Raw genomic sequence first — 24,119 nt, forward strand, 5'->3', positions numbered from 1 at the left:
TTTGATAATAGCTTAAAAACGCATTAATAATACCATTTCTGTTTTTAATATATTTGCAATCTTTTACACTATTACTCATAAAATATAAATAAAATAAGACAAGCGAAATAGAGTTTATAAACATAAACACATTAAAGAAGCTTTATATACTTAATTGTAAAAAAATGAACTTTTTTTTAATATAAATACAGCTAAATGCGTTTAGAAATTATTTATATCTTGCATGTTTTCATAATATAAACATTAAAGAAATAATTAACTGATTATTAAAAAAAGTTTATAAATGGATCCAATAGTGGTAATGTTCGATTTAAACTATGAGTGGCATAGTCAAGTCTTCGACTGTTTCCTACATTCGCTTTTTCATTTTTTCTTCTTTTAATTATTATAATCAATTCATAAATTTTTTTATATTATAAAATGTATTGAAGTAATTTATTTCGTAAGCAATCCATTATGTATCATATTTATATAAAAATATTGTCGCAATATGTGACCTATGATAATAATTTTTTTTTAATTTTAGTATACACAATACTCGCTATTTTTCAAGCTCAATATTTTAACACTCTATGGCCAGTTTGATGCTATTAAAAGATGCCATATGCAAAAATATATTAATTTTATTTTTTTTCTGCATTCATTTATTGAAAACGTATAAATGTCATATTGATAATATTGAAGAAAAGTGCAATATTCGGAAAATTGCGAATATCATTATAGTAAAATTAAACAATTATTTTGTAATAGGAAAAATCATTTTATTAAAACGTGGTATATATATGCTTGATGATAGTATCGTGTAAAGATTTCCCCCTTTCCTCCTCATTAATAAATTTTAGAATTTGCATTTCATTTAATATTGTTTTAATATTTCCAAGGATTATTTCCCATTTCGCTTTTACTATTGTTCTCGTATAAATTTCAGTAATAAAAAAACCTACTAAAACTCTATATAATTCAATTGGAGCTTGTTTTTGTAATTTAACTTCTATATTATATAACAATGCTTTTTCAAAAAAATCTTTTACTTTGTTTTTATACTCTTTTATTGAATCTTCCGGCAATCCTTGTTTATTTACGTACTCATTAAATATTTTGTCAATTATTTTTTGCCCTTCGTTCATCAATTTATTAAAAAAATTCTGAATTACATTATCATCAAATAAATTCAGAACGTCTTTATCTAGCGCTTTTATATTTATCGCATTTAATTCTTGGTCTAATGTTGATTTTTTTAGTATTTCTCCTATATTTTTTATTTCTTCTTCCTTTAGTTTCCTTTTTTCTTCATATTTTATGTATAACGCAGTGTTTATTGATAAAATGTTTTTTATCAATTTAATATCCTTATCTATCTTAGATTCATTAAGTTGTAAATTTTTTATTATTTCATTTTTACTAAAAATCTCTTTAGTTTTTTGGTGTACAAATGTAGAGATTTTTAAACCCGTAAACAAAGAAATTAACTTACAAATATTTTTCAAAGTGTCTTTTTTGTATATTATAATATTATCGACATGTGTTCTTTTTAATTCTTCAACTATTTTTATTATATCAAAAACTTCTGTTTTAAATTTATTTCCCTCTTCATTTTTCATAGAATTAATTAATACATTTATATCCTTTAAAGATCGAATAATTATATCGTCACTTAAGTTATTTTCATTAAAATATTGTTCTAATTCTAAAAGTAGACAGATTTTTATTAAAAAACATTCGGCGATGTTTAAAATTGCTAAAAAACCACATAATGCTTTTACAATTTTGTTCTTCTGATCTACTATATTATTATTGGTATCTTCCATTTGTCCCGTTATGATATCTAATTCATTTTTATCTAAAACTCCAAATAATTGCAGAAGATGACATATTATATAATTCAAAGCAGACATGGAATTATTTAAGATTCTAGTTATCAGAAATTCTACTTTGTTGTGATAATTCAATAATCTATATAAAAATTCGATACATTTGGTGTTGTCTTCGTTTTTAATCAAGTTAAATTTTTTTAATATATCTTTAAAACCAATAAAAATATTCGGCGTTATAAAATAAAATAGATGATCGCAATTTTCATTGCTTTTTACATAGTAGACATATTCCATAGAAATTATTTTGAAGCTTATTGAGGTTGCTTTTATTTCAAGCTTGAAGTAGTAAGGATATTTTATCTCAATTTCATTTGGATTGATACTTACACTATACACTTCAGAAAGTGTATCAATGTAGTTAATATCATTTATGTGAAATAGCCTAAGCAAAATATTTGTTATTTTTTCGTCAATCGTACACAAATTCGAAGTTTTTATTTCACTGTAGTTATTAAGTTCGTCATTATCAAGTTTATTAATATTAAATTCAAATAAATAAGAAAAATTGTTTTCTTTAATACAAAATCTAAAATAATACGCATGGTCATTTTCATATTTTAGATAAGTTATTGGAAATATTGGCAAACTTAGTTTATATTCGTTTATGGAATTGTATGCCTTTATTTCGTTAGACAATTTATGTAAAGAACAATTCATCTTGTCAATAGATTCATAATAAATTTCAAATCCCTTTTTTCTAAATTGTCTTTTTTTGTTTTCTTTTTTTATATCTTCAATGACTTGTTTTAATAATAAACTGTTTGTATATTGAAAATGGCTATATAACAATACAATTTTTTCATTACATGGGAAATTTAAAAGTCTTTTTATGTTTTCTTCAATTTCCAAGATAATACTATAAAAAGTTTTGTTTTCGCAGTGTACTTCAAACCATTTATCTTTTTTTTGTAACTTATTATTGGAAATATAATCATTTATTGTACAACTTATAGTTTTAGTATATTCATATAAAAACAAACTTACTATAGTGTATTCTTTAGACGAATCGAATACCGTATAATCCTTAGTTCGTATTTTATTGAGTACTATATTTTTTAGATTGTTATATATATTTATATTAGATTTTTCAAAAAAAATATATAATAATATTTTATAAATTTTCATAAGGGGAAAACGAACATAACTTTAAAATTATCCCGTCACACATTAATAAAAGAATTTTATTTACATAAACTTTAAAATAAAGAAGACAGCAACAAACGTTACGTACTAATGATGTATAGTTGATGATGTTTAAAGAATTTATGCGATTCATAATGTAAAAAAAAACAATTGGTTGTATAACTATATATTCGAAATTTTATTATTTATAAAACATGTAAATAAATCGTATAAATTATTTACTACTTATAAATAAAAAAAAAAATATACCTTATGAATATTTTCAAAATTTTTATTATATAACCTTTTGACATGTTTATCTTAAAGACTCTTTGAAACTTAGTTACAAAAAACTCCAATTTGAATTTTCCAAGAATTTAAAAATTTTTCTTTTAAAATAAATTAAAAAAATATTTATTTATGATCTTTGTTCACATTTTACTTTTTGACAGTCGTTTAAGCATGTTTGAGAAAACCAAGATTAATTATAAATAAGTACACATAATTGTGTCTTTTTAAACACTAAGGTCTTTATAAAAAATTATAGAAATTCTTCTTCAATTTTATTTCAAATTTCCTTATATATTCCAAACATATTAAAAAAAATTGGAATATACATGTCATAATTGTATGTCTTTTTGTATAACAAAAAAAACAAATCAAATGTTTAGCTTTATTTAAAAGAAAGATCTTATAATAATAAAATGTAATGGAAGTTACTTTAGATTTTATTTACAAGATTTATCTATAAATGAAACCATATGAGGAAATAAAATATACATACAGTTTATAGACAACTTTATGAAGGCTAATTTTACTCTTTTCTTAAAACCAATGGCTCTCAATACATACCATAAAAGGAAATTTTTCAAGTTTGAAATTTTGTATAATTGAATTCCTAATCTTCTTTGTTTTAGTCGGCACGAAAATATGTCTATCTATAAAGATTTTTGTAACCTTATTGATGTTGTTATTATCTTAAAATTGATCTCATTTGATATACAATCATTGCCCACATATTTTGTTAAAAAAATATAGATTATATTTAGATGTTACTTTCAATATTTCACGAAATCATGATTTTCATTACTATCCAAATTATAGAATATTTATTCGTTTATATGTAATATGACATATTAAACTTTAAAAAATAAAAAATTTTCTAAGGTAGATATATCTACAAAATTTATCACACCTCTCAATTTATTTTGTATTATACGTGATAAGTAGAGCAAATTTTACGTAGTATTTTAAGAATTAAAATTTTACTCATGAAATTAATACTAAGAGATTATTACACATATAACCCAGATCAAAATTCTTGACCTATAAAAGCAACTGGACCAAATTTCTAGATTTAGTCGTAAAAAAATCGAATGGCATGAAATCGTTTGCGTTCAAACAACATATACAGATTAATTTATTTGATAAGTTTTGAATCACTAGAGGATTTAATTCATTACAAATACAGAATGGTTTGTTGTTATCTGCATCTGCAAAAATTTATTTGCACTACAAAAATACAATCCAGTATTTTATGCTCTCTTGTATCGACTTTTAACATTAAGTTTCATGCATTCCAAAACTATAGAATAAATAATGACAAAACATCATACCTATTAAATGTCTAATTTTTATTATAAATACAGGATCTCAGAAAAGTCACCAACAAGGTTTTATAATGACCATTTATTATATTGGTAAAATGAAATTTAAATTAATATAAATATCTTCATGCTTTTGTTTAAAACAATGCATGCATAAATTACTTGTGAATTGTTTTACACAATTTTTTTAAACAAATATGATATTTAAAAACGTTTAGTGTTTTTGAGATATTTCAAGGAATTTTGGTAGTAGAACAACTATTTAGATAAATGCGAAGCATTTTTTGCGTATGATTATATTCATATTTTTTTTTTTCTTACTTATGAAACAACCCAACGAAAAAAACTTGCGTTTTTTTATTAGAAAAAATCCTTTCTAAAAAGACATTTTTATCACTATGTAAACAAGTTAAAACCCTTATGCTTTTATAAACGGTTCTTTTTTATTTTAATTTGACAGTTGAAACAACAATTATATATTATCGTATTGAAATCTAAAAAACCTAGATAAATATTAATTAAATTTTGATTTAAATAATAAATCTTAAATGAATCAAAAATGTTGTAATTAACATAATACAATTCTTATCTTTAGATTTCTGAATAAATTAATACTGCGTCGTGAAATCTACTAGAATTCAATAAAATTATGCAAGTTTTTATAAAAGCATTACTTATAGACTTCTGCACAGTTTAACAAAGTTTGGCTGATGCCTTTATAAACAAAAGATTTGTGAAAACAATATTTACAATTATAAGTTATGTTGAAGCTTAACGATATAGGGTATATTTCAAGGAAATTGACTCGAAATCTTTAAATTTCATGATTATAGTTAACAACTATGTTAGCAACACTTTTTTCAATATACTAGGTTTGTATTTTTTTCTGGTTTAAAAAAAATTTTTAATATGTTAATGAGAACTAATAATTTTTTATTCTATCTTTCAATCACACATGTGGTTTCAGTTATATCTTTATTATAATATATAAATTTTCGTATCTAAACATGATTACAACGTAACTTATCGACATAATCAATTAATATTAACTAAATAGCATTGAAATTAGATACTGATTCACTTATTAAAATTATAAATGATAAAATACTTAAAGTTGAAATATTATAAGAAACATTATATCATCTAAAAATAAAGTTTGTTAGACCAAGACACGTATATTTTAAAAAAAGATAAGGGTATTTAAAGAAGATCAGAAAAATACCAACGAATTATAGAGTTGTGTTGGAACACTTAAATTAACAAAATGTATCTTCAAGTAGATAATGAACTTATGGAAAAGCATTTAAGGACAAAGATGAAATTATAATAAATGATTGCGTTGTGGAACAAGAATTATACAACCTTGTCGAAAAATAATGAATGATACAAGAAAACGCTGATGAAAAAAAAAATATTTTATTATAACAAGTCAAAATTAGAAATAATTTTATAATATCAATGTTAACCACAAACCAACAAAAGAATAGTGATTCCGCTAAAAAAAAATCAATATTAAAAAACTTACAATTGCAAATCAACTTATAAAGATGGAGAAGCTATTTATATCAATAAAAAACAAACCGAAAGAGATCTTTAGCTTAAACCGACCAATCGAATAAAATTGAAATAATACCCAAATATTGCGAATTATAAATATACTAGACGATTTCAACTTGTAAGAATTATGTTTTCACATAAATATTAAAAAATTATATTTATACATAGTAGAGAAAAAAAAATACATTTCTTCCAAAATGATCCAATTACTGGTGCTTTAAATTTTATAATTAGACTTTGCAAATTTATAATGACGTGTAAACTATTAAATACGAATAAAAAATGTAATAAATTAATCGAAATAATTTTTATATTTTGACTATTGGAAAGTAAAAGCGACAACCAATATTATGAATATATTAGATCCGCTTAAAAAGGTTTTAATCGCTTTAAAAGTTGTTTACAAAAAAAAATTCGAAAATAATAATGAAATTTTATATTACTTAAATGCTTAAAACATTTCAATAGATATATTAAAAATAAAATTAATTTCTGCTCATAAAATAAAAAATTTTTTGATGTAATTGTGAAATGCTTATTTAAATAAATAATTTTTCGAAATTTTAGCATCTTTCATTACCACAAAAGTGAATTATAGGTTATATTTTCATTTAAAATCTCATACGCATGTCTTATAAATACCGATTCTTAAATAATACTAGTTTTTAAAAAAAATAAAAAAACAAGCTAAAATTTTAATTATCGAAAGTACTAAATGATTTTTTTTATTATAAATTACTGTAAAAGCCTTTTAAAATTAAATTTATGCAAACAAAAAAAAGTATTGATCAGGTAATTATAAGAAGAAAGGAACAGAACAAATGTTGTATGATTCTAGTACTATATAGGTTGTATTTTACTTCTAAAACTATTAAATAGAATTTTTTTTAACAATACTTTAAATGAGCTTTCTAAAAAAATTATATATATGGTAATATTGTCCCATCATGGTTTACTCCTTGTAATAATTTAAAATCATACTTATAAATAAAATTTTATTATATCGGAGAAGCTAAAATAATATCAAAGATGTCGTTTTCAAAATTCTTACAGACATTAGCACATATAGTTTTTCATAAATCTTTAAAATCCAAAGAGTTTGGTTAGTAAAGGCACATCTTAGGTCAAATGCAGCGAATATTATGTTTTGGGGGCCAAAGAGTTAGAAGAAGCAGAGTAACTATATATTTTAACTTCAAATTGCTGTGTTTGTAAAACAAAAGAGAGTAATATGTACAAATCTTTGAAGAAAAAATTAGAAGATTCAGATAGGGAAATGTAAAAAAATCATAAATTATATAGTTGAACGTACGGTTGGTATGCTGTGCAAGCATAAGACCACATTGATTTAAACTAATACAAATCTATAAAATCTTTTCTCATAGCAATTAACAGATGTTTTTTAGCGTTAATTATCTTTCAATAGCAATCAAGGGGTTTGCAATATGGCTTGAAAACATTGTGCGATTATAAAGAGAATGAGGTTCGATGCGACACCTAAAAAAAGATTTTATGTAGTAGATATATTATTTTCTCAACAATAAACCTGTTGTCGAACTATCAAATGTAAAGATATGATTTTCAAGCATCCAATCAGAATTATTTACTTCGTTTAAAAATGTATCTTATTCTATATCCAAGGTAGATTTAATTACTTTTTGTACATGAATAACTACCTACGATATCAACTGTCTTGTGTTCTCGTATTGCATTTTTAGAGCTAGATTAAGAAATAAATATGTTAGACTTGATAAGGCACTGTGGGTATACACTACAAATTATAAAAATGGTGGCAGAAACTGATGGGAGGATATAGTAAAGCAGTTTAAAGAATACCGGGAGAATGATGTGGGATCGTAAAATATGTTTTGAGTTGCGGATAATGGTTGATATTTTTATTAGAGATACATATGGCGGAAAATTCGACACGTGTACCTGCATTTTACGGCTGTTTTTTTTTCTGGAAAAAGATAAGATTATTGGTAAATTATTCTTCATAAGTTTACGTCAAAGAACTATAGCAGATCCTACCTCGAGTATAGTTTCTCCTCATATTTCTGGTAAGTAAGATACTAACGGTTTTACAAAAAAGATAACATTCACAATCTTCCAAGTTTATCTGTATATTATTTTTTCCTCTTACTACAAAGTAGAATTAAAAAAAGATAAAACCAAAAACCTAAATTCTAGTAGTATTGTTTATTTCACACGAAGATGTTGATTCAATAACTATGACTTTCTAAGAAATTGTTTTAATGTGAAAAAAAAAATAAAGTTTAGCTAATTTTTTAGCAAAAAATACATGTTTTTAGCTTTTATCAGTAAAAACATTTTTTTCTTTGAAAAGTTACATCATTAATCACGATACATTTTTTTTTCATTTTTTTTGGTATCATAACGACAAAAGATATTTTGTACATTGATTAGTGTGGTATAATATCTCATACCACATGTTTATGGTGACCAATAGACGATGAAACGCTAATGTGCTTTGATACACGTCAAGCATCTCTAATTGTTAGTGGACAGTTCTGAAACACTAATTTCTAATTGGTTACACACAAATATAAATAACGAAATTCATCACTTAAAAAAAATGAGAATGCCTAAGAACAACAACAGCCGCACTTCAGCTCAGGCCCATGACGCCAATAACAATAAACACTATTCAAATACATTTACACCTACCTTGGGAATTCACGGTGCACATAACCGTAGCATTATTGAATGCTTTCTTGCCACTGGCACAATTCCAGGTAATACGCCAATTAGCAAATTGAAACTATAAATTTTGTTACATTTAATTCATTTTTTACTTTACCCCGAATAATAGCCTTTCTAGTAACATAGTCTATTTTTTATGACGCGGATTTAGTAACTTATCTAATAATTTCTTCGATACAATTACAAATCTCTTATATGCTATAGATTTATTCTGAACTTCGTTCTGCAAAAACTTAATGTTTTAACTAAGTCTTATATGTATCGTTGAAAATGTGCCTCACAAATTTTTGTAGAAATTATAAAGATCTTCATTGAGCACGTTTATAAGCTATATAAAACGCTAAAATTTGTAATTTTTATTCACTACAATTTATATTAAAAAACAAATATAGTCTGTGATTCGGTCATATGCGAATTTCCTAATTTTAATTTCAAATCATAAAAATTTATGTCGACATTAAATATGTAACAGTTTAATTGCATAATGATCGAAAAGCATTGATAATTAATATTGTTTGTAATTCAATTCCGCTTCAAATATCTCTATCTTTTTTAGAATCTTAATACGTTAATGCTGTTCTCAAAAAATTAAGGCGGCATTACATTTTTCGGATGAAAATTTGATTACAGAATGTATTCTCTGGCATAATTATTCATTTTTACGCATAATATCTGCTGTAATATTGATCAAAGAAAAATTTTATATTTATTTAAAAAATATCAAAAAACAAAAGAAGTAACAATCTTAGCCTTCTGTTTAGATATTTAAGAACTATATTAGCAGTCTCGGAACTTAAATTCTTTTGTAAATAATAGTATCTCTCCTGATCAAACCTCTTATTTACATTTCTGAGATTAGTAGGACAAATTATCTAATTTTTTAATGTATTATATATATAACGAAGCATGTATAAGATTATAGATTTTTTAATATTTTTAATTTATGTAAAAAAATAATATATTAAAAGCACATATCACCGAAGATAACTCTAGTTATAAAATCGGACTCATTAACCAAGAAAAAGGTGGCAGAACGAATCATTACAACACTTGACCTATATGATAGGGTGTAAAGATAATAATAATTAAAAATAATCCATAATTCTTTGTTTATAAATAGATTTATCAAAATGTTTATAATAATCAAATAGAACATATATTTCTAAGGAACGTAAAATTTATTAATATAAAATTCTCTTAAAAAACGAATTCCCGTTTTTTAAAATAAATTTTTATTCTTTAAATATCTCGTTTAAACTTTCATAATATTTTATTACTTTTTTTGATTTTGAATATAGTTTAGTTAAAATATTTTTTAACTGAATTAAGATCATATTTACTTTGTTATGAGTAGTGATTTCTTTATATTGATAACATTTCAATTGGTTTCTCAGATTTTGCAATATTTTTGCCATTGGAATATCTTTAAAACAAGAAAATATTTCTACATTGTAGTTATGCACTTCAATTCTATGTGTATTAGTTAAATTTTTTCCTGTAATTTTTTTTTTCAAATCATACACAGATAGAAAATGCTCAAATAATGTTATATATTCAAATATTATATCTCTGATTTCACGAGGCACCCACGAACTATCCAATAAATTCTTAATCCTCGGGAATTGTCGATGATTTATGTATTTTGTATGTTCATTTTTGATTATACAAATTTTTCTATAATATTCTTTTGCATGTTCAACCTGATTATATTTTTCACTTTTTGTACTGGCATTATTCTTCGATATTGATATTCTTTTTATTTTTCTGATAAAACAAGAAATTTGAAATTCACATTCAGAAAATTGTTTTCTTACAGAATTAAAATCACACAACTGATCATGACAATGACTAGGGAAGGAACTTAAGCAATTTTCAATTTTATGCTTTTTTTGTTTGGTGGCGTGTGTTTCTTTTAAAATGATGTTACTGGCAGATTTTGATGTTTCTATATTAATTTTTTTTGCGCATTCAGTTTTAAAAGAATGTGATTTCATTTCGTCTTTTATAGATCTAGAATTTGAACACTTATCGCTTGGTTCATGTAATATTTTACATAAATTAGAACTGTAAGTTGATTTTGTTAACGAATTTATATCTTTAGGATATTCTTTTTTTAAAGTATTTTCGTTATGAATGTATTTTTCAAGTTCATCGTAAGGTCGAAATCTAAATTGATCTTGCGAAGATATAATTGATATGTAATTATTATCAATATTACCATGTATAGAGTCGCTTTTGTAATCGTCAAAAAATAATTGTGCACAAACTATAAAATTAATTTTAAAAATCATTTTGTTGGGGAAAGAAAAAATTCTAAAAAACCTACCTAAAATATATTTATTTGATACACATATATATTTCTAAAAAGGTCGATAATTTTTTGCTTTCATGAAGAACATAATATAAATAGACACAAAAGCAAAACAAAAATTATCCATTCTTAAAACAAATTTCTTGTAGTACTACTTTACTTAAGTAGAAAGTTGTTTCTTTTTACGCTTTTTATTTTTATTTGTCTACAGATAGATATTTATAAACATTTGATGGTTTTATTCTCTGGATAGTCATTAAACATGATAATAAAAATGTTTAAATCTTATCCTGAATACAAATTTTCTTTTTAATATTTTTGACACTCCACTCGCTGCAAATAACATAACTTTGATTTCTTTAACTCCAACATAACAATTATGTAGTAATTAAATTAATAAAATAATCATTTAATTTATAGGCATTTGTTCATATAAAAGAATATATACGAATCAAAAAAAATATGAAATTTTTAGATATTTTTCACACAAAATTTAAGTTTTTTAAATTTAAATTATTCAACTGCATTTTGGTTCATAATTAAAATATAAGTTTTATTAAAATAATCGGCAAATAAAATACCAGGAAACATAGTATCATATGTGAAATAAATTAGACTGTCGATTACATTAAAAAAAATCTTTTATGGTCAATTTTAGGATTTTATAAAGAATATGAAATTTATAAAACTTTCAAAAATCATCCAACATCTGCGAACCTCCTTTATGTTCTTATTTATAATCTTTTAAATTCTTATGTTTTGTTTTATGAACTATTAGGACTTTGAAAATTTACATTCTATTGTACAACTTCTTAATTTCTCCAAATGATTATTTTTATAGTTCCTATATATATATATATATATATATATATATATATATATATTCAAATTTGGTACACTACAATAAATTGATCAATAACCACTCACATTTCATTAGAGATTTAATATCACTGGGTTTTTTAAACACCTTTCAAAGAAGAATATTTTCTCTAAATCTATCTTTCCTATTATGCTATTCAAAACGAAAAACTGTTATTTAATAACTAAAACAAATATAATTTTTATTAATAAAGTCCCCTTGACATAAATATTATAATCTTAATAAAAATTTGTTTATTCAATACCATTATGTGTATTATCTTACGCCATTTTGTTATAAGCCGGCCGACTTTGTGAGTATACATATTCATCGCTGAAATTAGGGCGTGTTATGTTCTTAATAGTATAGATATTAATACATTGCCACTAATGTCTTTAAATGTGTATAAATCGTATCTACTGATATTTTATAATGTTTTATTTATAAGCTTAAAACATTGTTAATACAAAAATAACCTAATCAATTTGATGTTGAAAAATGTTTTATATTATGTTTTACTATAATATTGAAAATATGGACAAGTAATTGGTAACTAAATTATATATTCGATGTAATCTATATTAAATAAAAAAATTGATTAAAACCAATTTTAATACATACTAATGTATAAATAATTCCTATTTTACTATATATAATATACATTATAACATCAACTTATAAAACACAAGGTATGATGGTTTTTTGTAGAAATATTTATTCTTGTAAAGAATTAATTAAGTAAGTCATGAACTTCTGAAAACAAAATCTGCTCTACACATCAGGAACCACGTTGAAGATTATGCTCTACAGCCAATAAAATGAATTTTGGTGTTTAGAGACTGAAATACGTTAAGAATATCAATTTTAGCATGCTTAGAAATCCTAAGCGACATCATCATTCTATGTAATATTTATTTTTATTGCTGATTATAGATGCTTGGTCAATTTTTGATGCGTTATGTTTATTAAATGTAAATGATTCTTATAAACTTTATATCAAAAAGTTCTTTACAATTGGCGAACAAAAGAACAGTGCATTTATTCATGTGTAGAACTCTCTAATTTTTATTTTACTGTTTTTAAATTTCCGAAATCTTTGATCCACATATAGAAATCCTATTTTAAATTTATAAAAAATCTGTCAAATATGATAATGCGATGTTGTAATTAAAAACAATGCCTTGCAACCTTCTTAATATAAAAATGTTATTTATTTTACGAATGTGCTACTAAATATCCTGTTAATGCAAATTTACTCATAGTCCAGATATTAAAACAATTTGCAATGGATAATTAGTTTTAGAGTAAAATCAAAATTTTAGACCTTAATTGTTTCTATCAGTAAATTCTAAATGGTCTTAAAAATCCTATTAGACATTTTTCATACACTAGAATAGAAAATATATTAAACCTTACAAATTTATAAAAATATGTTATGTTAAAGTTAAAGTCTATGCATGAGAAAATAAACAACAAGTTTTAAGCTAAAAATCCTTGTTTTAAAGGACTAATTTGTATCACCACAAAAAGTACTATAAAATTGTTGGATATTTCAACAAGTATAAGATTTTCATATAATAATGGTTTTAAGAATTGAATTTTAGAACTGTGATTCTATGTTTTCTACTGTCTACTACAATTTTTTGTTATAAAACTACTTATAACTATACTTTGATCATTTTTATAGTAAATTTGCTAATTTTGGTTTAAATCTTTATTTATTGACAAAAGGAAAGATAATAGAGACATGTCACAACTTAATCAAGTGATACTTTACTAAATGAAGAAATGTGAACACTTGAAACAACTATCATAATAAAATTAGAAAAAAATCACGACAGACGCAAAATGATTATGCATAATCAACAACAGCTCTTTTTATTATATGATAATCAAAATACTTAATATAATTGAAGCTTTTCTAATAAAATATAAACATTTGTGAAAATTTGAAAAATCTTATAAAGTCTAGATTGGCATCTAAATATTTAAACAAATTCAAAAAATTGTTTAAAAATGGACTGGTATATAAAATAGATCAAAAAAGCGCTTTAAAATCCGACTATTTATTTTATATCTCTACCGAACATTATATCTATTTAAACTAAAAACTTTGAGATTTTGACTTTTGAAATAATAAATTGCATTTAGAAATATCTTGAAGAGTACAAAGTTGTAATAAACAATCCACAAATGGCAGAAACTCACAAAGAAAAATGTATAGTACTTGCAACCGTTGTTTAAAATTAGCTATAAATATTGTAAGATGCAATTTGTATCAATCGAATTCATTTTTTTCTTAAGTTATCTATGCTAAAAAATATTATCAATAAATTTGGTTTTATAAAATCATTATATATTAATTTTGTTTACATATAAACAGAATATATGATTTATGATTCATTAAAATTTATAAAATATATTAACTATGTTTTTTGATTAATTTATAAAAATTTATAACGTTAAGATTATTTTATTGGCTATTTATTTGTATAAAGATTTAATCAATTAAATTTCAATGTTTTAAATAAGTGATATATTACGCAAAATACAATATTGATTTAGACGTTAGAATATGAGAGCCGAAGAATTTACTTGGTATTCGGGATTTAAATATCAAAAACATTATATTAATATGGTAAACTATAATTTTGTTAAATTTTTCACAATACGAACATACAAAATATAAATTGAAAATGCATATTGTTGTAGTACATAGATTAAACGATAGTATAAATAAATGCTTGAACATTGCTATATTATTGATTTACGGATCGACAACCATAAATAACAGCATAAATTCCAATTAATTCTCATTTTTTAGTCTTTTAGAATAACCCTAGTTGTTATGTTATTTATTATTTTATATCAAGTTTATGCTTTGTTGTCCTTTAATATAGAATCAAATTCACATGAAGTCTATGCAACATCTAAAAATATACCGACGTCAACATACAAATCACAAAATAGTAACTATGATTTAAAAGATATAAATAATCAGCCATTTTACATTCATTATGATTATGTTGATATTGAAAATTTAAAAAAAATATCCAAAATTGTATTTAGAACTTTAATGTATGATTCTTCGGTCATAGAAATTATGTATTCTTTTTTTAATGTATCAAAACCAATAAATTCAAATGTAATGAAAAAACTAGAACGTAAATTTCAAAAAGACGTTACATTATTTCTATTAAACATAAGACCTCGAAGAAAATCAAGAAATCTCAACAGTTTTATACAAACTTTAGCATATAATAGCTATAAACTGATTTATCATTTAAGTAGAAATTATAAGATTAATACTAGCACAGATAGAACCATACTAATGTACAGTATAAGAAATAATATCAAATTAAAAGTAAAAACAGAATTTCAGAGGGAGATAGAAAAATTGTTTGATGATGATGTATTATTTGAAGTGTTTGAAAATCAAAAAATGTTTTTAGAGGGTTTTGTAAACTCTAGTAGTAAATATAATACAACACAAAATGTCGTTACGGCTAAAGTTCCTTTATCATATAAAAAAAATGAAATAACAGATAAATTTAAACGCCAAAAGGTATTAAGCAATAATTTTATTCGCTTTGGGTAAAGAATAAAAATTTTCCTTTATTTATGAAATTATATATGATAGTTTTTGTATATGTTGTTGTGTAATTTTATTAGACTATCAACCTGATTATTTAGCATTCAAAAACTCATTATTTAAATTAATTCGATAAACAACGCTGTTATTTAAATCTCTAATTTATATTAAAAAACATCAATATTGGAATTGAAGATATTGTTACAAATAATCTATCCCAATGCATAAAAAAAACTTTTATAAACTCTTTTCTAATTACGTCAAAAGTTGTGGTATAGAACTAAACGACGCAAATAATGAAAGTTTTACACATTTAATCGAATCGATACCAATGTTTATTTAAAGTTATAAAGAAGACGTGTTATATATAAAGTAGATTTTATTGTAATATTTAATATTAAGGGGGAAACTCTGGATTCACTAAGTTTATAAGCGATCTGAGTTTGCGGATATCGATAATTAATATTAATAAATTGTCAAGTCAGTTAATTTTTATATAATTTCATTTTTTATTGATTAAATATACCTTTTTATCGATATTTATAACCGAACTGGAAAAGGTTTATCTATTTTATGTTATAAATATCTTTAAGCTGTTTTATAGTTGGATTATTAATTCGTTGCTTACAAATTCCATGGTGTGGCGGTAATGTCTTATTTGCTGAAAATATGCGTAGAAAAGAACATTTTAGTTCTCATACAGTTAAAAAATTTATTTCTATACTTTAAATTTTCGAATAATTGTAATGTGAGAAGAGCATATGCAACTTAAATTTGCACAATAGTAGTAGAAATTGTAATATCATGCGTTCTCTACACCAAATGTCCTTAAAGTATATTGAAATTCAAAAAAGAAACAAACCCTTGACAAATAAAGTGTAAAAGCAGGGGGTTGTATGTGTTTACAGCATTTAAATCAATTTTCTCAAATCTTTTGAAATATTCGGAAGACTGTTTATAGCATTTTACCTGCAATTTCTGCTCTAATGTAATTTAATTACGTGAATATTATAAACTCACAGCAATTTATGTTCATTCGGCATGATATTAATAAAAGTGCATTAAAGCAAAGACCAAAAATGGGGAAATTCAATGGTTAAAGAGAATAATATAGAACCAAATTTTTATTTTTATACAAGGCAATTTTTTAAATTACTAAATTTTGTCTTAACGCACCAATCAAACTCTCATACTTGTTAATATTTAGAATGCTTATATTGTCATCATTAGGATCTCTACAATGGTTTTATTTTTGCAATATATACAGGTAGATTGCATATAAAGTGTTAAATTTTGTAAAATTAACCACAAAAGTAAAAAAAATTAAAGTGATCTTTGAATATATGTAAAGGATTTATTCGAGAATTACAATTAACTATTGTCATACCCTCACTATGACCAATTATACTCACGGAAATAGTTGTTTCAGATCAATGTTTCAATTGGTACTCGTGTAACCAATTATATTTGATTTGATTTAGAAAAAACTATTTAAGAAAATTATTTTTAAATAAATATGAATTACTCTTCAACATGTAAATCTATTTACATTTCCCTTTTAAAAACCAACAAGGTACCGCCAAGACATGGCAACTATATTATTATAAGACATTGTACCGTTATTTTTGACCATAATTGCAGATTAATAATGTAAACGTATTGATTTATTTTAGCGCCAATTGGTTGAAAAAAAAAATCTAACCTTCTAAGTTCTGATAACTATAGACATATTACATTTATGTTGTTTTTTTATTCATAATTAACATTCGTTATAAAAATTATAATCGACCATTATGATATTTACATTATATCTTCAATTAAATTAAATTATAAAAAAAGTTAATTGATTGCATAATTTTATATCTTATGCACGAGATAATAAAACGTGAATTGTTCTATTTCATTTGTTAAAAATATGAAAGTTTTGTTTCACAAACAAATTTTTGTTTTTTTTTTCCGAAGACAAGGATTGCTTATTCAAGCTGATCATAATAAAATAACAGTAGTTATTTTAATTTAAGTTTTATTATATCACTTCTTGCAAAAATATAACTTTAATATAAAAAATTCGAACTGAAGAGTTTCCTTTTATTAAAAAATATTATTATTGATTCTTTTGTTTGGCAAAAGAAGTAGATTGTTTTTAGACATTTTTATTTTGTTCTTTATTCTTCGGCAATTCCAAAAAAAATGACGAAAAATTATTTATATTATGTTATCATTGAGACTTTAATATTTTAAACGTTTCTATTTCTGTTTATGTTCAGGTAATTTTATACTCTAACATATTCCTTATTTCAACGTCAGTCAAATCTTGAAAAAACAATTGTGTTCATATTCACTCGATAGAAGTTATTACTTAGATTTTATTTGTATTACCTAAAATAAAAGTATTTAATTGACGATAAATATCATAACTACAAAAAACTATATTTATTAAATTAAGACATTTCTATTTTTTCGAAATTCTTTTCGTTGTCATCACTATAAATAGACTTTTTACATATGTTAGCTATGCAGAGAGCAATATAAGTTAAAAATATAAGAGAGACAAACAAAAAAAAATACACGACGGTGAATAAAAATATTTCTTCGTCGATTTTGTTGTTTTCATCCAGTTTGTTCTTGCAATCCTTATCAATGTAAATCATTAGTGTTTTTATATAATTAGACATGCCCTGTTTTTATATCAATGCATATTATGTTAATTTTCGACCTCTTTTGTCAATATATTAAATTTAAATATAAACCAAATGTTTCTTAAGTATTGATAGAGTATAATTTACTTACCAAAATTTTATACTTTTTCTGATTCATTTGATATAAACATTACACGTCATAACATACTTGACAGGATCTAAGATTATTTACTTTTATCAAATAGATAATATGTTAGGGTTCTTAATGATTTTTGTTTTTTTATTTTTAAATACAAATGTAAATTGCTGGATTTTTGTCTTTTTAGATCAATATTTATTAACATATTTTAACTTTTGCTTGAAATGTTTTCCTAACATTCTATAAATTTTTCCGATTAAATCAAATAAAAACAAGATATACAGATAATTAGGAAATATTAGCTCCCGGTTTTAACTTTAGTCTCCCGCTTTCTTATCTATATACAGAAATTAATTTTTAGCCCTTTTTTTCAAAGGTTGAAGCTGCGAGAACGAGGAGATTAAAGTAAAAAATTACATATACCAAGATGGTTCTATCTATATCATTTTTGCTCGTATAATAAGCAAAATTTAATAGTAATTATAATATATAATACTTTTTCTTTGCTTAGCATATATCTAGGGGGTTAAATTCCTAATATATTTGCTCTTTTTTTATTCTTGTGCCTTTAAATTTGATTTAGGTATTTTTAAACGTGTCTTCAATGAGTTTACAATACTGTAAACAATTTTTAGGCTTTGAATTCCCAATTAAATATTTAGTATATACAATTACTTTGTTTTTTTTAGAATTCAATAGTTTTTATAAACATACAAGATGTAAAATAAAAAGTTTGTGCTCTTGCAAACATTATTAGGTCATTATAAATTAATATAGCTAGATATGTTGTATAAGACTATTTTATAAATGTATATTTTTTGTTTTTATAAATTATATGCCTTCTACATATTTTTATTCTTTCTTGATATTAAAAAAAAACATTATATTTATATTGTTCAAGATTTATCTTTGTTGAAATTTTAATGTATAATAAGAGAAGTCTTGATGAAGTAGGCGAATGAACTAAATAATTAAAAATATTGTTTATAATAAAATTTTATTTGTTTCTAATTTTTTAGTAGTTTTATTGTAACTTTTTTTGTTTATTTCAAAACATATTTTTTTTGTTCGACTTTCAAATTGGATAGAAAATGATGAATTAGTATACGTATTGCAGTTAAAGTGGGAATTTATTTCTAATGTTTAGTTAAAAGATATACATCATGTTAAAGATTTTATATCGACCAACCCCCAAAAAAAAATAAGTATAAGGGCGATAGGAATCGAAAAATGATAAATACATTATCGCTTTCAATTTATTTATTAATTTCAATTGTTATCTAATCGTATGTAAAATAGTAATATACAATTAATGCAATTATTTAAAAATTTATAATGTTAATATTTGTTGTTTGGGGCTGCTTAAATTTTGTTTCGTAACAACCCAAAGAAGTATAAACTATTAACAATGATTCTAATTAAATACAAAACTCCTTTTTAAGTACTAATGATACAGGTTTTGTATGTGTTTAATCAATTTTTATTTTTGTCTATATTGTTGATCAATAATTTTATAAATCAGCTAGACATTTTGGTTCTATAAATAGTATTGTATAATAGTTAACTAAGTTTAATTTTTTTTTTTACAAATATTATTATCTTTTTTGGCTAAAATCAGCTTTAGTGTAAAAAAAATGGGGGGGTCAAAATTTTTAAAAAATTGCCCCTTTTTTTAAAAAAGGAAGGGAATGCTGAGTAAAGAAGAAATTGAAGATTTTTATGAACATCTGCTAAGAAAGAAATATAAACAGAAATGTTTAATTTGTGGATGGATACATCTAGAGTATCTAACGAAACATTTTATTTGAGATGTAAATTTCCCAAATGCGGCCAAAGATTATTAATTTGGAATAATACTCTATTTTCAAATAGTAAGATAGATCATATTCTTATGCTGAAAATTGTTATCTATGGACAATGAGACTTAAAATAGCGCATTTTTTTAAAAATTTGGACTGTAATATGCAAAATGTAAGTGCTACACTTGAGAAATTATATAAATTAAAAATTTATGAAAAATATATAAATAAAACAAAACAAATAGGAGGCGAAAATATCATAGTGGAGATCGACGAAAGTAAAATAGGTAAGAATAAATACCACAGGGGAAAATTACTTAAAGGATTTTGGTGTTTTGGGATGGTAGAAAGAACAACAGAAAAGAAGATAATATTTGTCATTATAAATCAAAGAAACAAATTTACATTGCTGCAGATCTTATTTAAGCATGTAAATTTGAAATCTATCTTTCTTTTATTCCGATATGTGGAAGGCCTATATAACGTTAAAAAGCCATTACGCGGACCATAGAACTGTGAATCACAGTCTAATATTTAGAAATAATGAAACAGGTGTCCATACAAACACCATCAAATGGAATTGGAGGTCTTTAAAGGCCTCTCTACCCAATAGGTGTAAAACATATGAACTTTCTGAAATCTATATAACTCTATATATGATTAAAAGAAATGAGATTCAAGACGCCTTTAAAGCGTTATTAAAATTATGTTTTTGATATATTTTACTTCTTTTAATACAATTTTTATATATTTTTATACCTTAATTACATTTCATTTTTTTTCTGAAGTTTTCTCTTCCCTTCCTTTTTTAAAAAAATGGCAATTTTTTAAAAATTTTGACCCCCCCCATTTTTTTTACACTAAAGCTGATTTTAGCCTCTTTTTTATATGTACTTCAATGTTAAATTTATAATATTTCAAAATGTTATTTATTAAGATTTTTTTAGATCTAATTATATCTTTGCTTTTTATTTAATCAAAATAAGTACCAATGTAATAACATGTTTCGCCAACTTTACCGAAAAAGTCAACATATCAAAATTTTAATTTCATTGATAAAGTTTATTAAAAATGATTGTAGATTTTATGATTGTAAACATTTAAAATTCTATAATATAAAAAAAAATTATTTATATATTCTTATTAATGTTTTTTTCGCAAGAGTTAACATTTAGATTGCCTCCTTCTAGTCAAAATTTTTATTGTATTTCTTTTTAAGTCAAATCTTTGCTATAATTTCAAAAGGAAAAAACATGTCATATAAATCGATTGAAATATTTTGGAAATGCTGTCAAATATTTTGACATTCTCTAATCACAAAAAAATTTTAAGTATTTTAATCATTTTAACAGTTTGAATGTCCAAAATTAACTTTGTTTGTTTACAATTATATTTAAATGCTAGTGATGTTTTCTACTATAAATTTTAATAATTCATTAACCCCATGAAAATCCTTCATTTAATTTTGCCAGTTTTAATTTATTGTACCAATGAAATTATGCTTAATAAAATTACTGATAACTTGTTGAAAAAAATATATTATAGAGATTATGTGGTTTTTAATCCATATAAGATTCATATCATTGTGAATCTAAAATACAATGAATCGAAAAAAATTATTTACATTGACATTGAAGAAAAGGCAAGCAATGCAAAAACAAGAATCAAGGATAGTTGTATTATAGAGTATTATGATAAAACGGCAAACGATATTACTTTTGAGATTGAACAATATATAATCAATATTCTAAAATATAACTTTTCTTGTTCTATAAATTTAATTTACGACTCACTAAACTCATTAACTTGTTTATTAATTAAAGAGGTAATAGAAACAATCAAAAACATAAATTCTTTGAGAAAAGTCAATAAGAAGGGATGGGATATTTATTATGATAATATTTGTGAGGCAAATGATTTTTTATTAGACGTGATTGATGAATTCCAAAAAGAAAAAAATAATTCTGAAATGTATATGAGTGTATTTGATGTTCATACGTTTTACAATACGGAACATAATGAATTGAGCATAAGACTTCCTATGAAAATAGATGGTATATATTATTTGTTCGAATTAAATATTGATCAACTTGACGTTGAAGCATTTTATTTATTAAATGAGACAAATTATGTAGTTACTAGTCCTATATTTGATGACAAAATATTCATGAAACTGCTCATTATATTTAAATCATTTAATGATGATTTGATATATATGAGCAAAACTCCATATATCGCCAAATGTAAAACTAGTAATTATGAAATTAAGAATTCAGATTTTAAAATAAAAATTGATAGTGACGCGGCGAGTTTTAAACAAAGATCTGGTGAATATTTTTATCATCTGTCAAATAATGCATCAAATAGTATGTACCGAAATTGTTTTGAAGAATTTCAACAACTTTTAAAAAAAATTTCATTTTTTAATAATACTAAAGCAAAAGAAGGCATTGATCTATTTTTTAGATTGTTAAAAAGAGATGATAAGATAAAATATTTGTTTTATGGTATTCTTGATAGGAAAGAATCGGCTATAAATTTATTATGTGCACATCTGTTTTTATCTATGAACAAAATAGTTCATCGTGATCTAAATATCATTATAGGACAAGATAAACATTCTAAGAATGAGTTTAAAGATATAAAAAATCGCTTGACGAAAACTATCATACCAAAATTGACAGATAATAATAGTTTTGAAAGTTATTTAATTAAAATTTGCATTCTTATAGAGGCGGAAAAGTATATTAATGAAAATGATGTGACAAACGACTTATTATATAACACAATAAAAGAGATCGGTAATATATTAAAATTGAAAAATAATAATAATAATGATAAGCAATTTTATTATAATCAAGAAGGTGTTGATCTAGCTGAAATAATACACGATGTCGTTAATATGCATGTAGATAATATTTTAAACCATAAAGGAAAGGTCATAAGACGCTTATGTACCATAACTTCATTATTAAAAGAAAAAAGTGGAACATTTACAAGAAATTTCTTAATATACTCTAAAAAAGATAAAACTATTGATAAATTGGAACTTAATAAAAATAAGGTAGAGAAGAATATTGAAATATTAATTAACGAAATTTTAAAAGATATTAAAGAAGACAAAATATACGAAAAAGAAAGAAAAATAAAAGAAGTAGAGACAAATAAAATAAGAAAAACATTAGAAAAATATTGTTTAATTGAGAATTTAAATGCAATATTTGCAGAAGCATTAGACAAAGATGTTACCAATATATTTGAAAAAGATGCAAGAATTAAGTTCAAATATGCTTTGATGACAAAAGGTATATATAAGATCGTTCAAGTATTTAAAGACCATATTATTCAAAATAATAATACAGCAAGTAATTACTTTCGGAAAATGTTTAAAAGTAATCTAAATGAAGAAACAGTAAATGATTACAAAAAAGAATTAATTGACAAATTTAAAACAGGTATAAACATATATATTGAAGAAAATTTAATTAATAGATCAAAAATGGAGCTGTATAAAATTTTAAAAGCCCTAGAAGAGAATAATTTTGAAAACGGTACAATAGATAAAAGAAAACATGAAAAAAAATTACTGATTTATCTAGAATTTTTGAGCAAAAATGATATATTAGAGGTACTAAGTGATAATCCCGAATTGAAAATAGATGCCGATACAATGAAATTCATAAATAACAATTGTAAAATTGAATATAATTAAAAAAATTAAATAAAATTTGAATATTTAATCATATGCATATGTACTTTAATTTTTTTATTACGTATGCAATTTTTAAAAACTATATCAAAATACAGTCTACATTGACGATTTAAGATAAAGGTATTGACAAAGTTTACCTGTAAAAATTATTATCATATATATAAGTACAATTTGAAGAGATGTT

The 24,119-nt window shown here is 23.3% G+C and overlaps 4 protein-coding genes across 4 annotated transcripts; 2 read left to right on the top strand and 2 right to left on the bottom strand.

The window, feature by feature from the left end:
• Positions 1-764: 764 nt before the first annotated feature.
• Positions 765-2,999, bottom strand: VNE69_02212 (uncharacterized protein; the record flags this gene model as incomplete). Its single annotated transcript, XM_065472764.1, has 1 exon — positions 765-2,999. The coding sequence occupies one exon, from the start codon at positions 2,997-2,999 to the stop codon at positions 765-767; it is 2,235 nt and encodes a 744-aa protein (XP_065328836.1).
• Positions 3,000-10,116: 7,117 nt separating this feature from the next.
• VNE69_02213 (uncharacterized protein) lies at positions 10,117-11,175 on the bottom strand (the record flags this gene model as incomplete). The annotated part of the gene is made up of 1 exon (XM_065472765.1): positions 10,117-11,175. One exon carries the CDS (start codon positions 11,173-11,175, stop codon positions 10,117-10,119), a length of 1,059 nt encoding a protein of 352 aa, XP_065328837.1.
• Positions 11,176-14,902: 3,727 nt separating this feature from the next.
• VNE69_02214 (putative SP-containing protein) lies at positions 14,903-15,652 on the top strand (the record flags this gene model as incomplete). The annotated part of the gene is made up of 1 exon (XM_065472766.1): positions 14,903-15,652. One exon carries the CDS (start codon positions 14,903-14,905, stop codon positions 15,650-15,652), a length of 750 nt encoding a protein of 249 aa, XP_065328838.1.
• Positions 15,653-21,667: 6,015 nt separating this feature from the next.
• On the top strand, positions 21,668-23,935 carry VNE69_02215 (uncharacterized protein; the record flags this gene model as incomplete). The annotated part of the gene is made up of 1 exon (XM_065472767.1): positions 21,668-23,935. One exon carries the CDS (start codon positions 21,668-21,670, stop codon positions 23,933-23,935), a length of 2,268 nt encoding a protein of 755 aa, XP_065328839.1.
• Positions 23,936-24,119: the final 184 nt, after the last annotated feature.

Source organism: Vairimorpha necatrix, chromosome 2 (assembly GCF_036630325.1).
Source record: "Vairimorpha necatrix chromosome 2, complete sequence".
NCBI classification, from domain to species: Eukaryota; Fungi; Microsporidia; family Nosematidae; genus Vairimorpha; species Vairimorpha necatrix.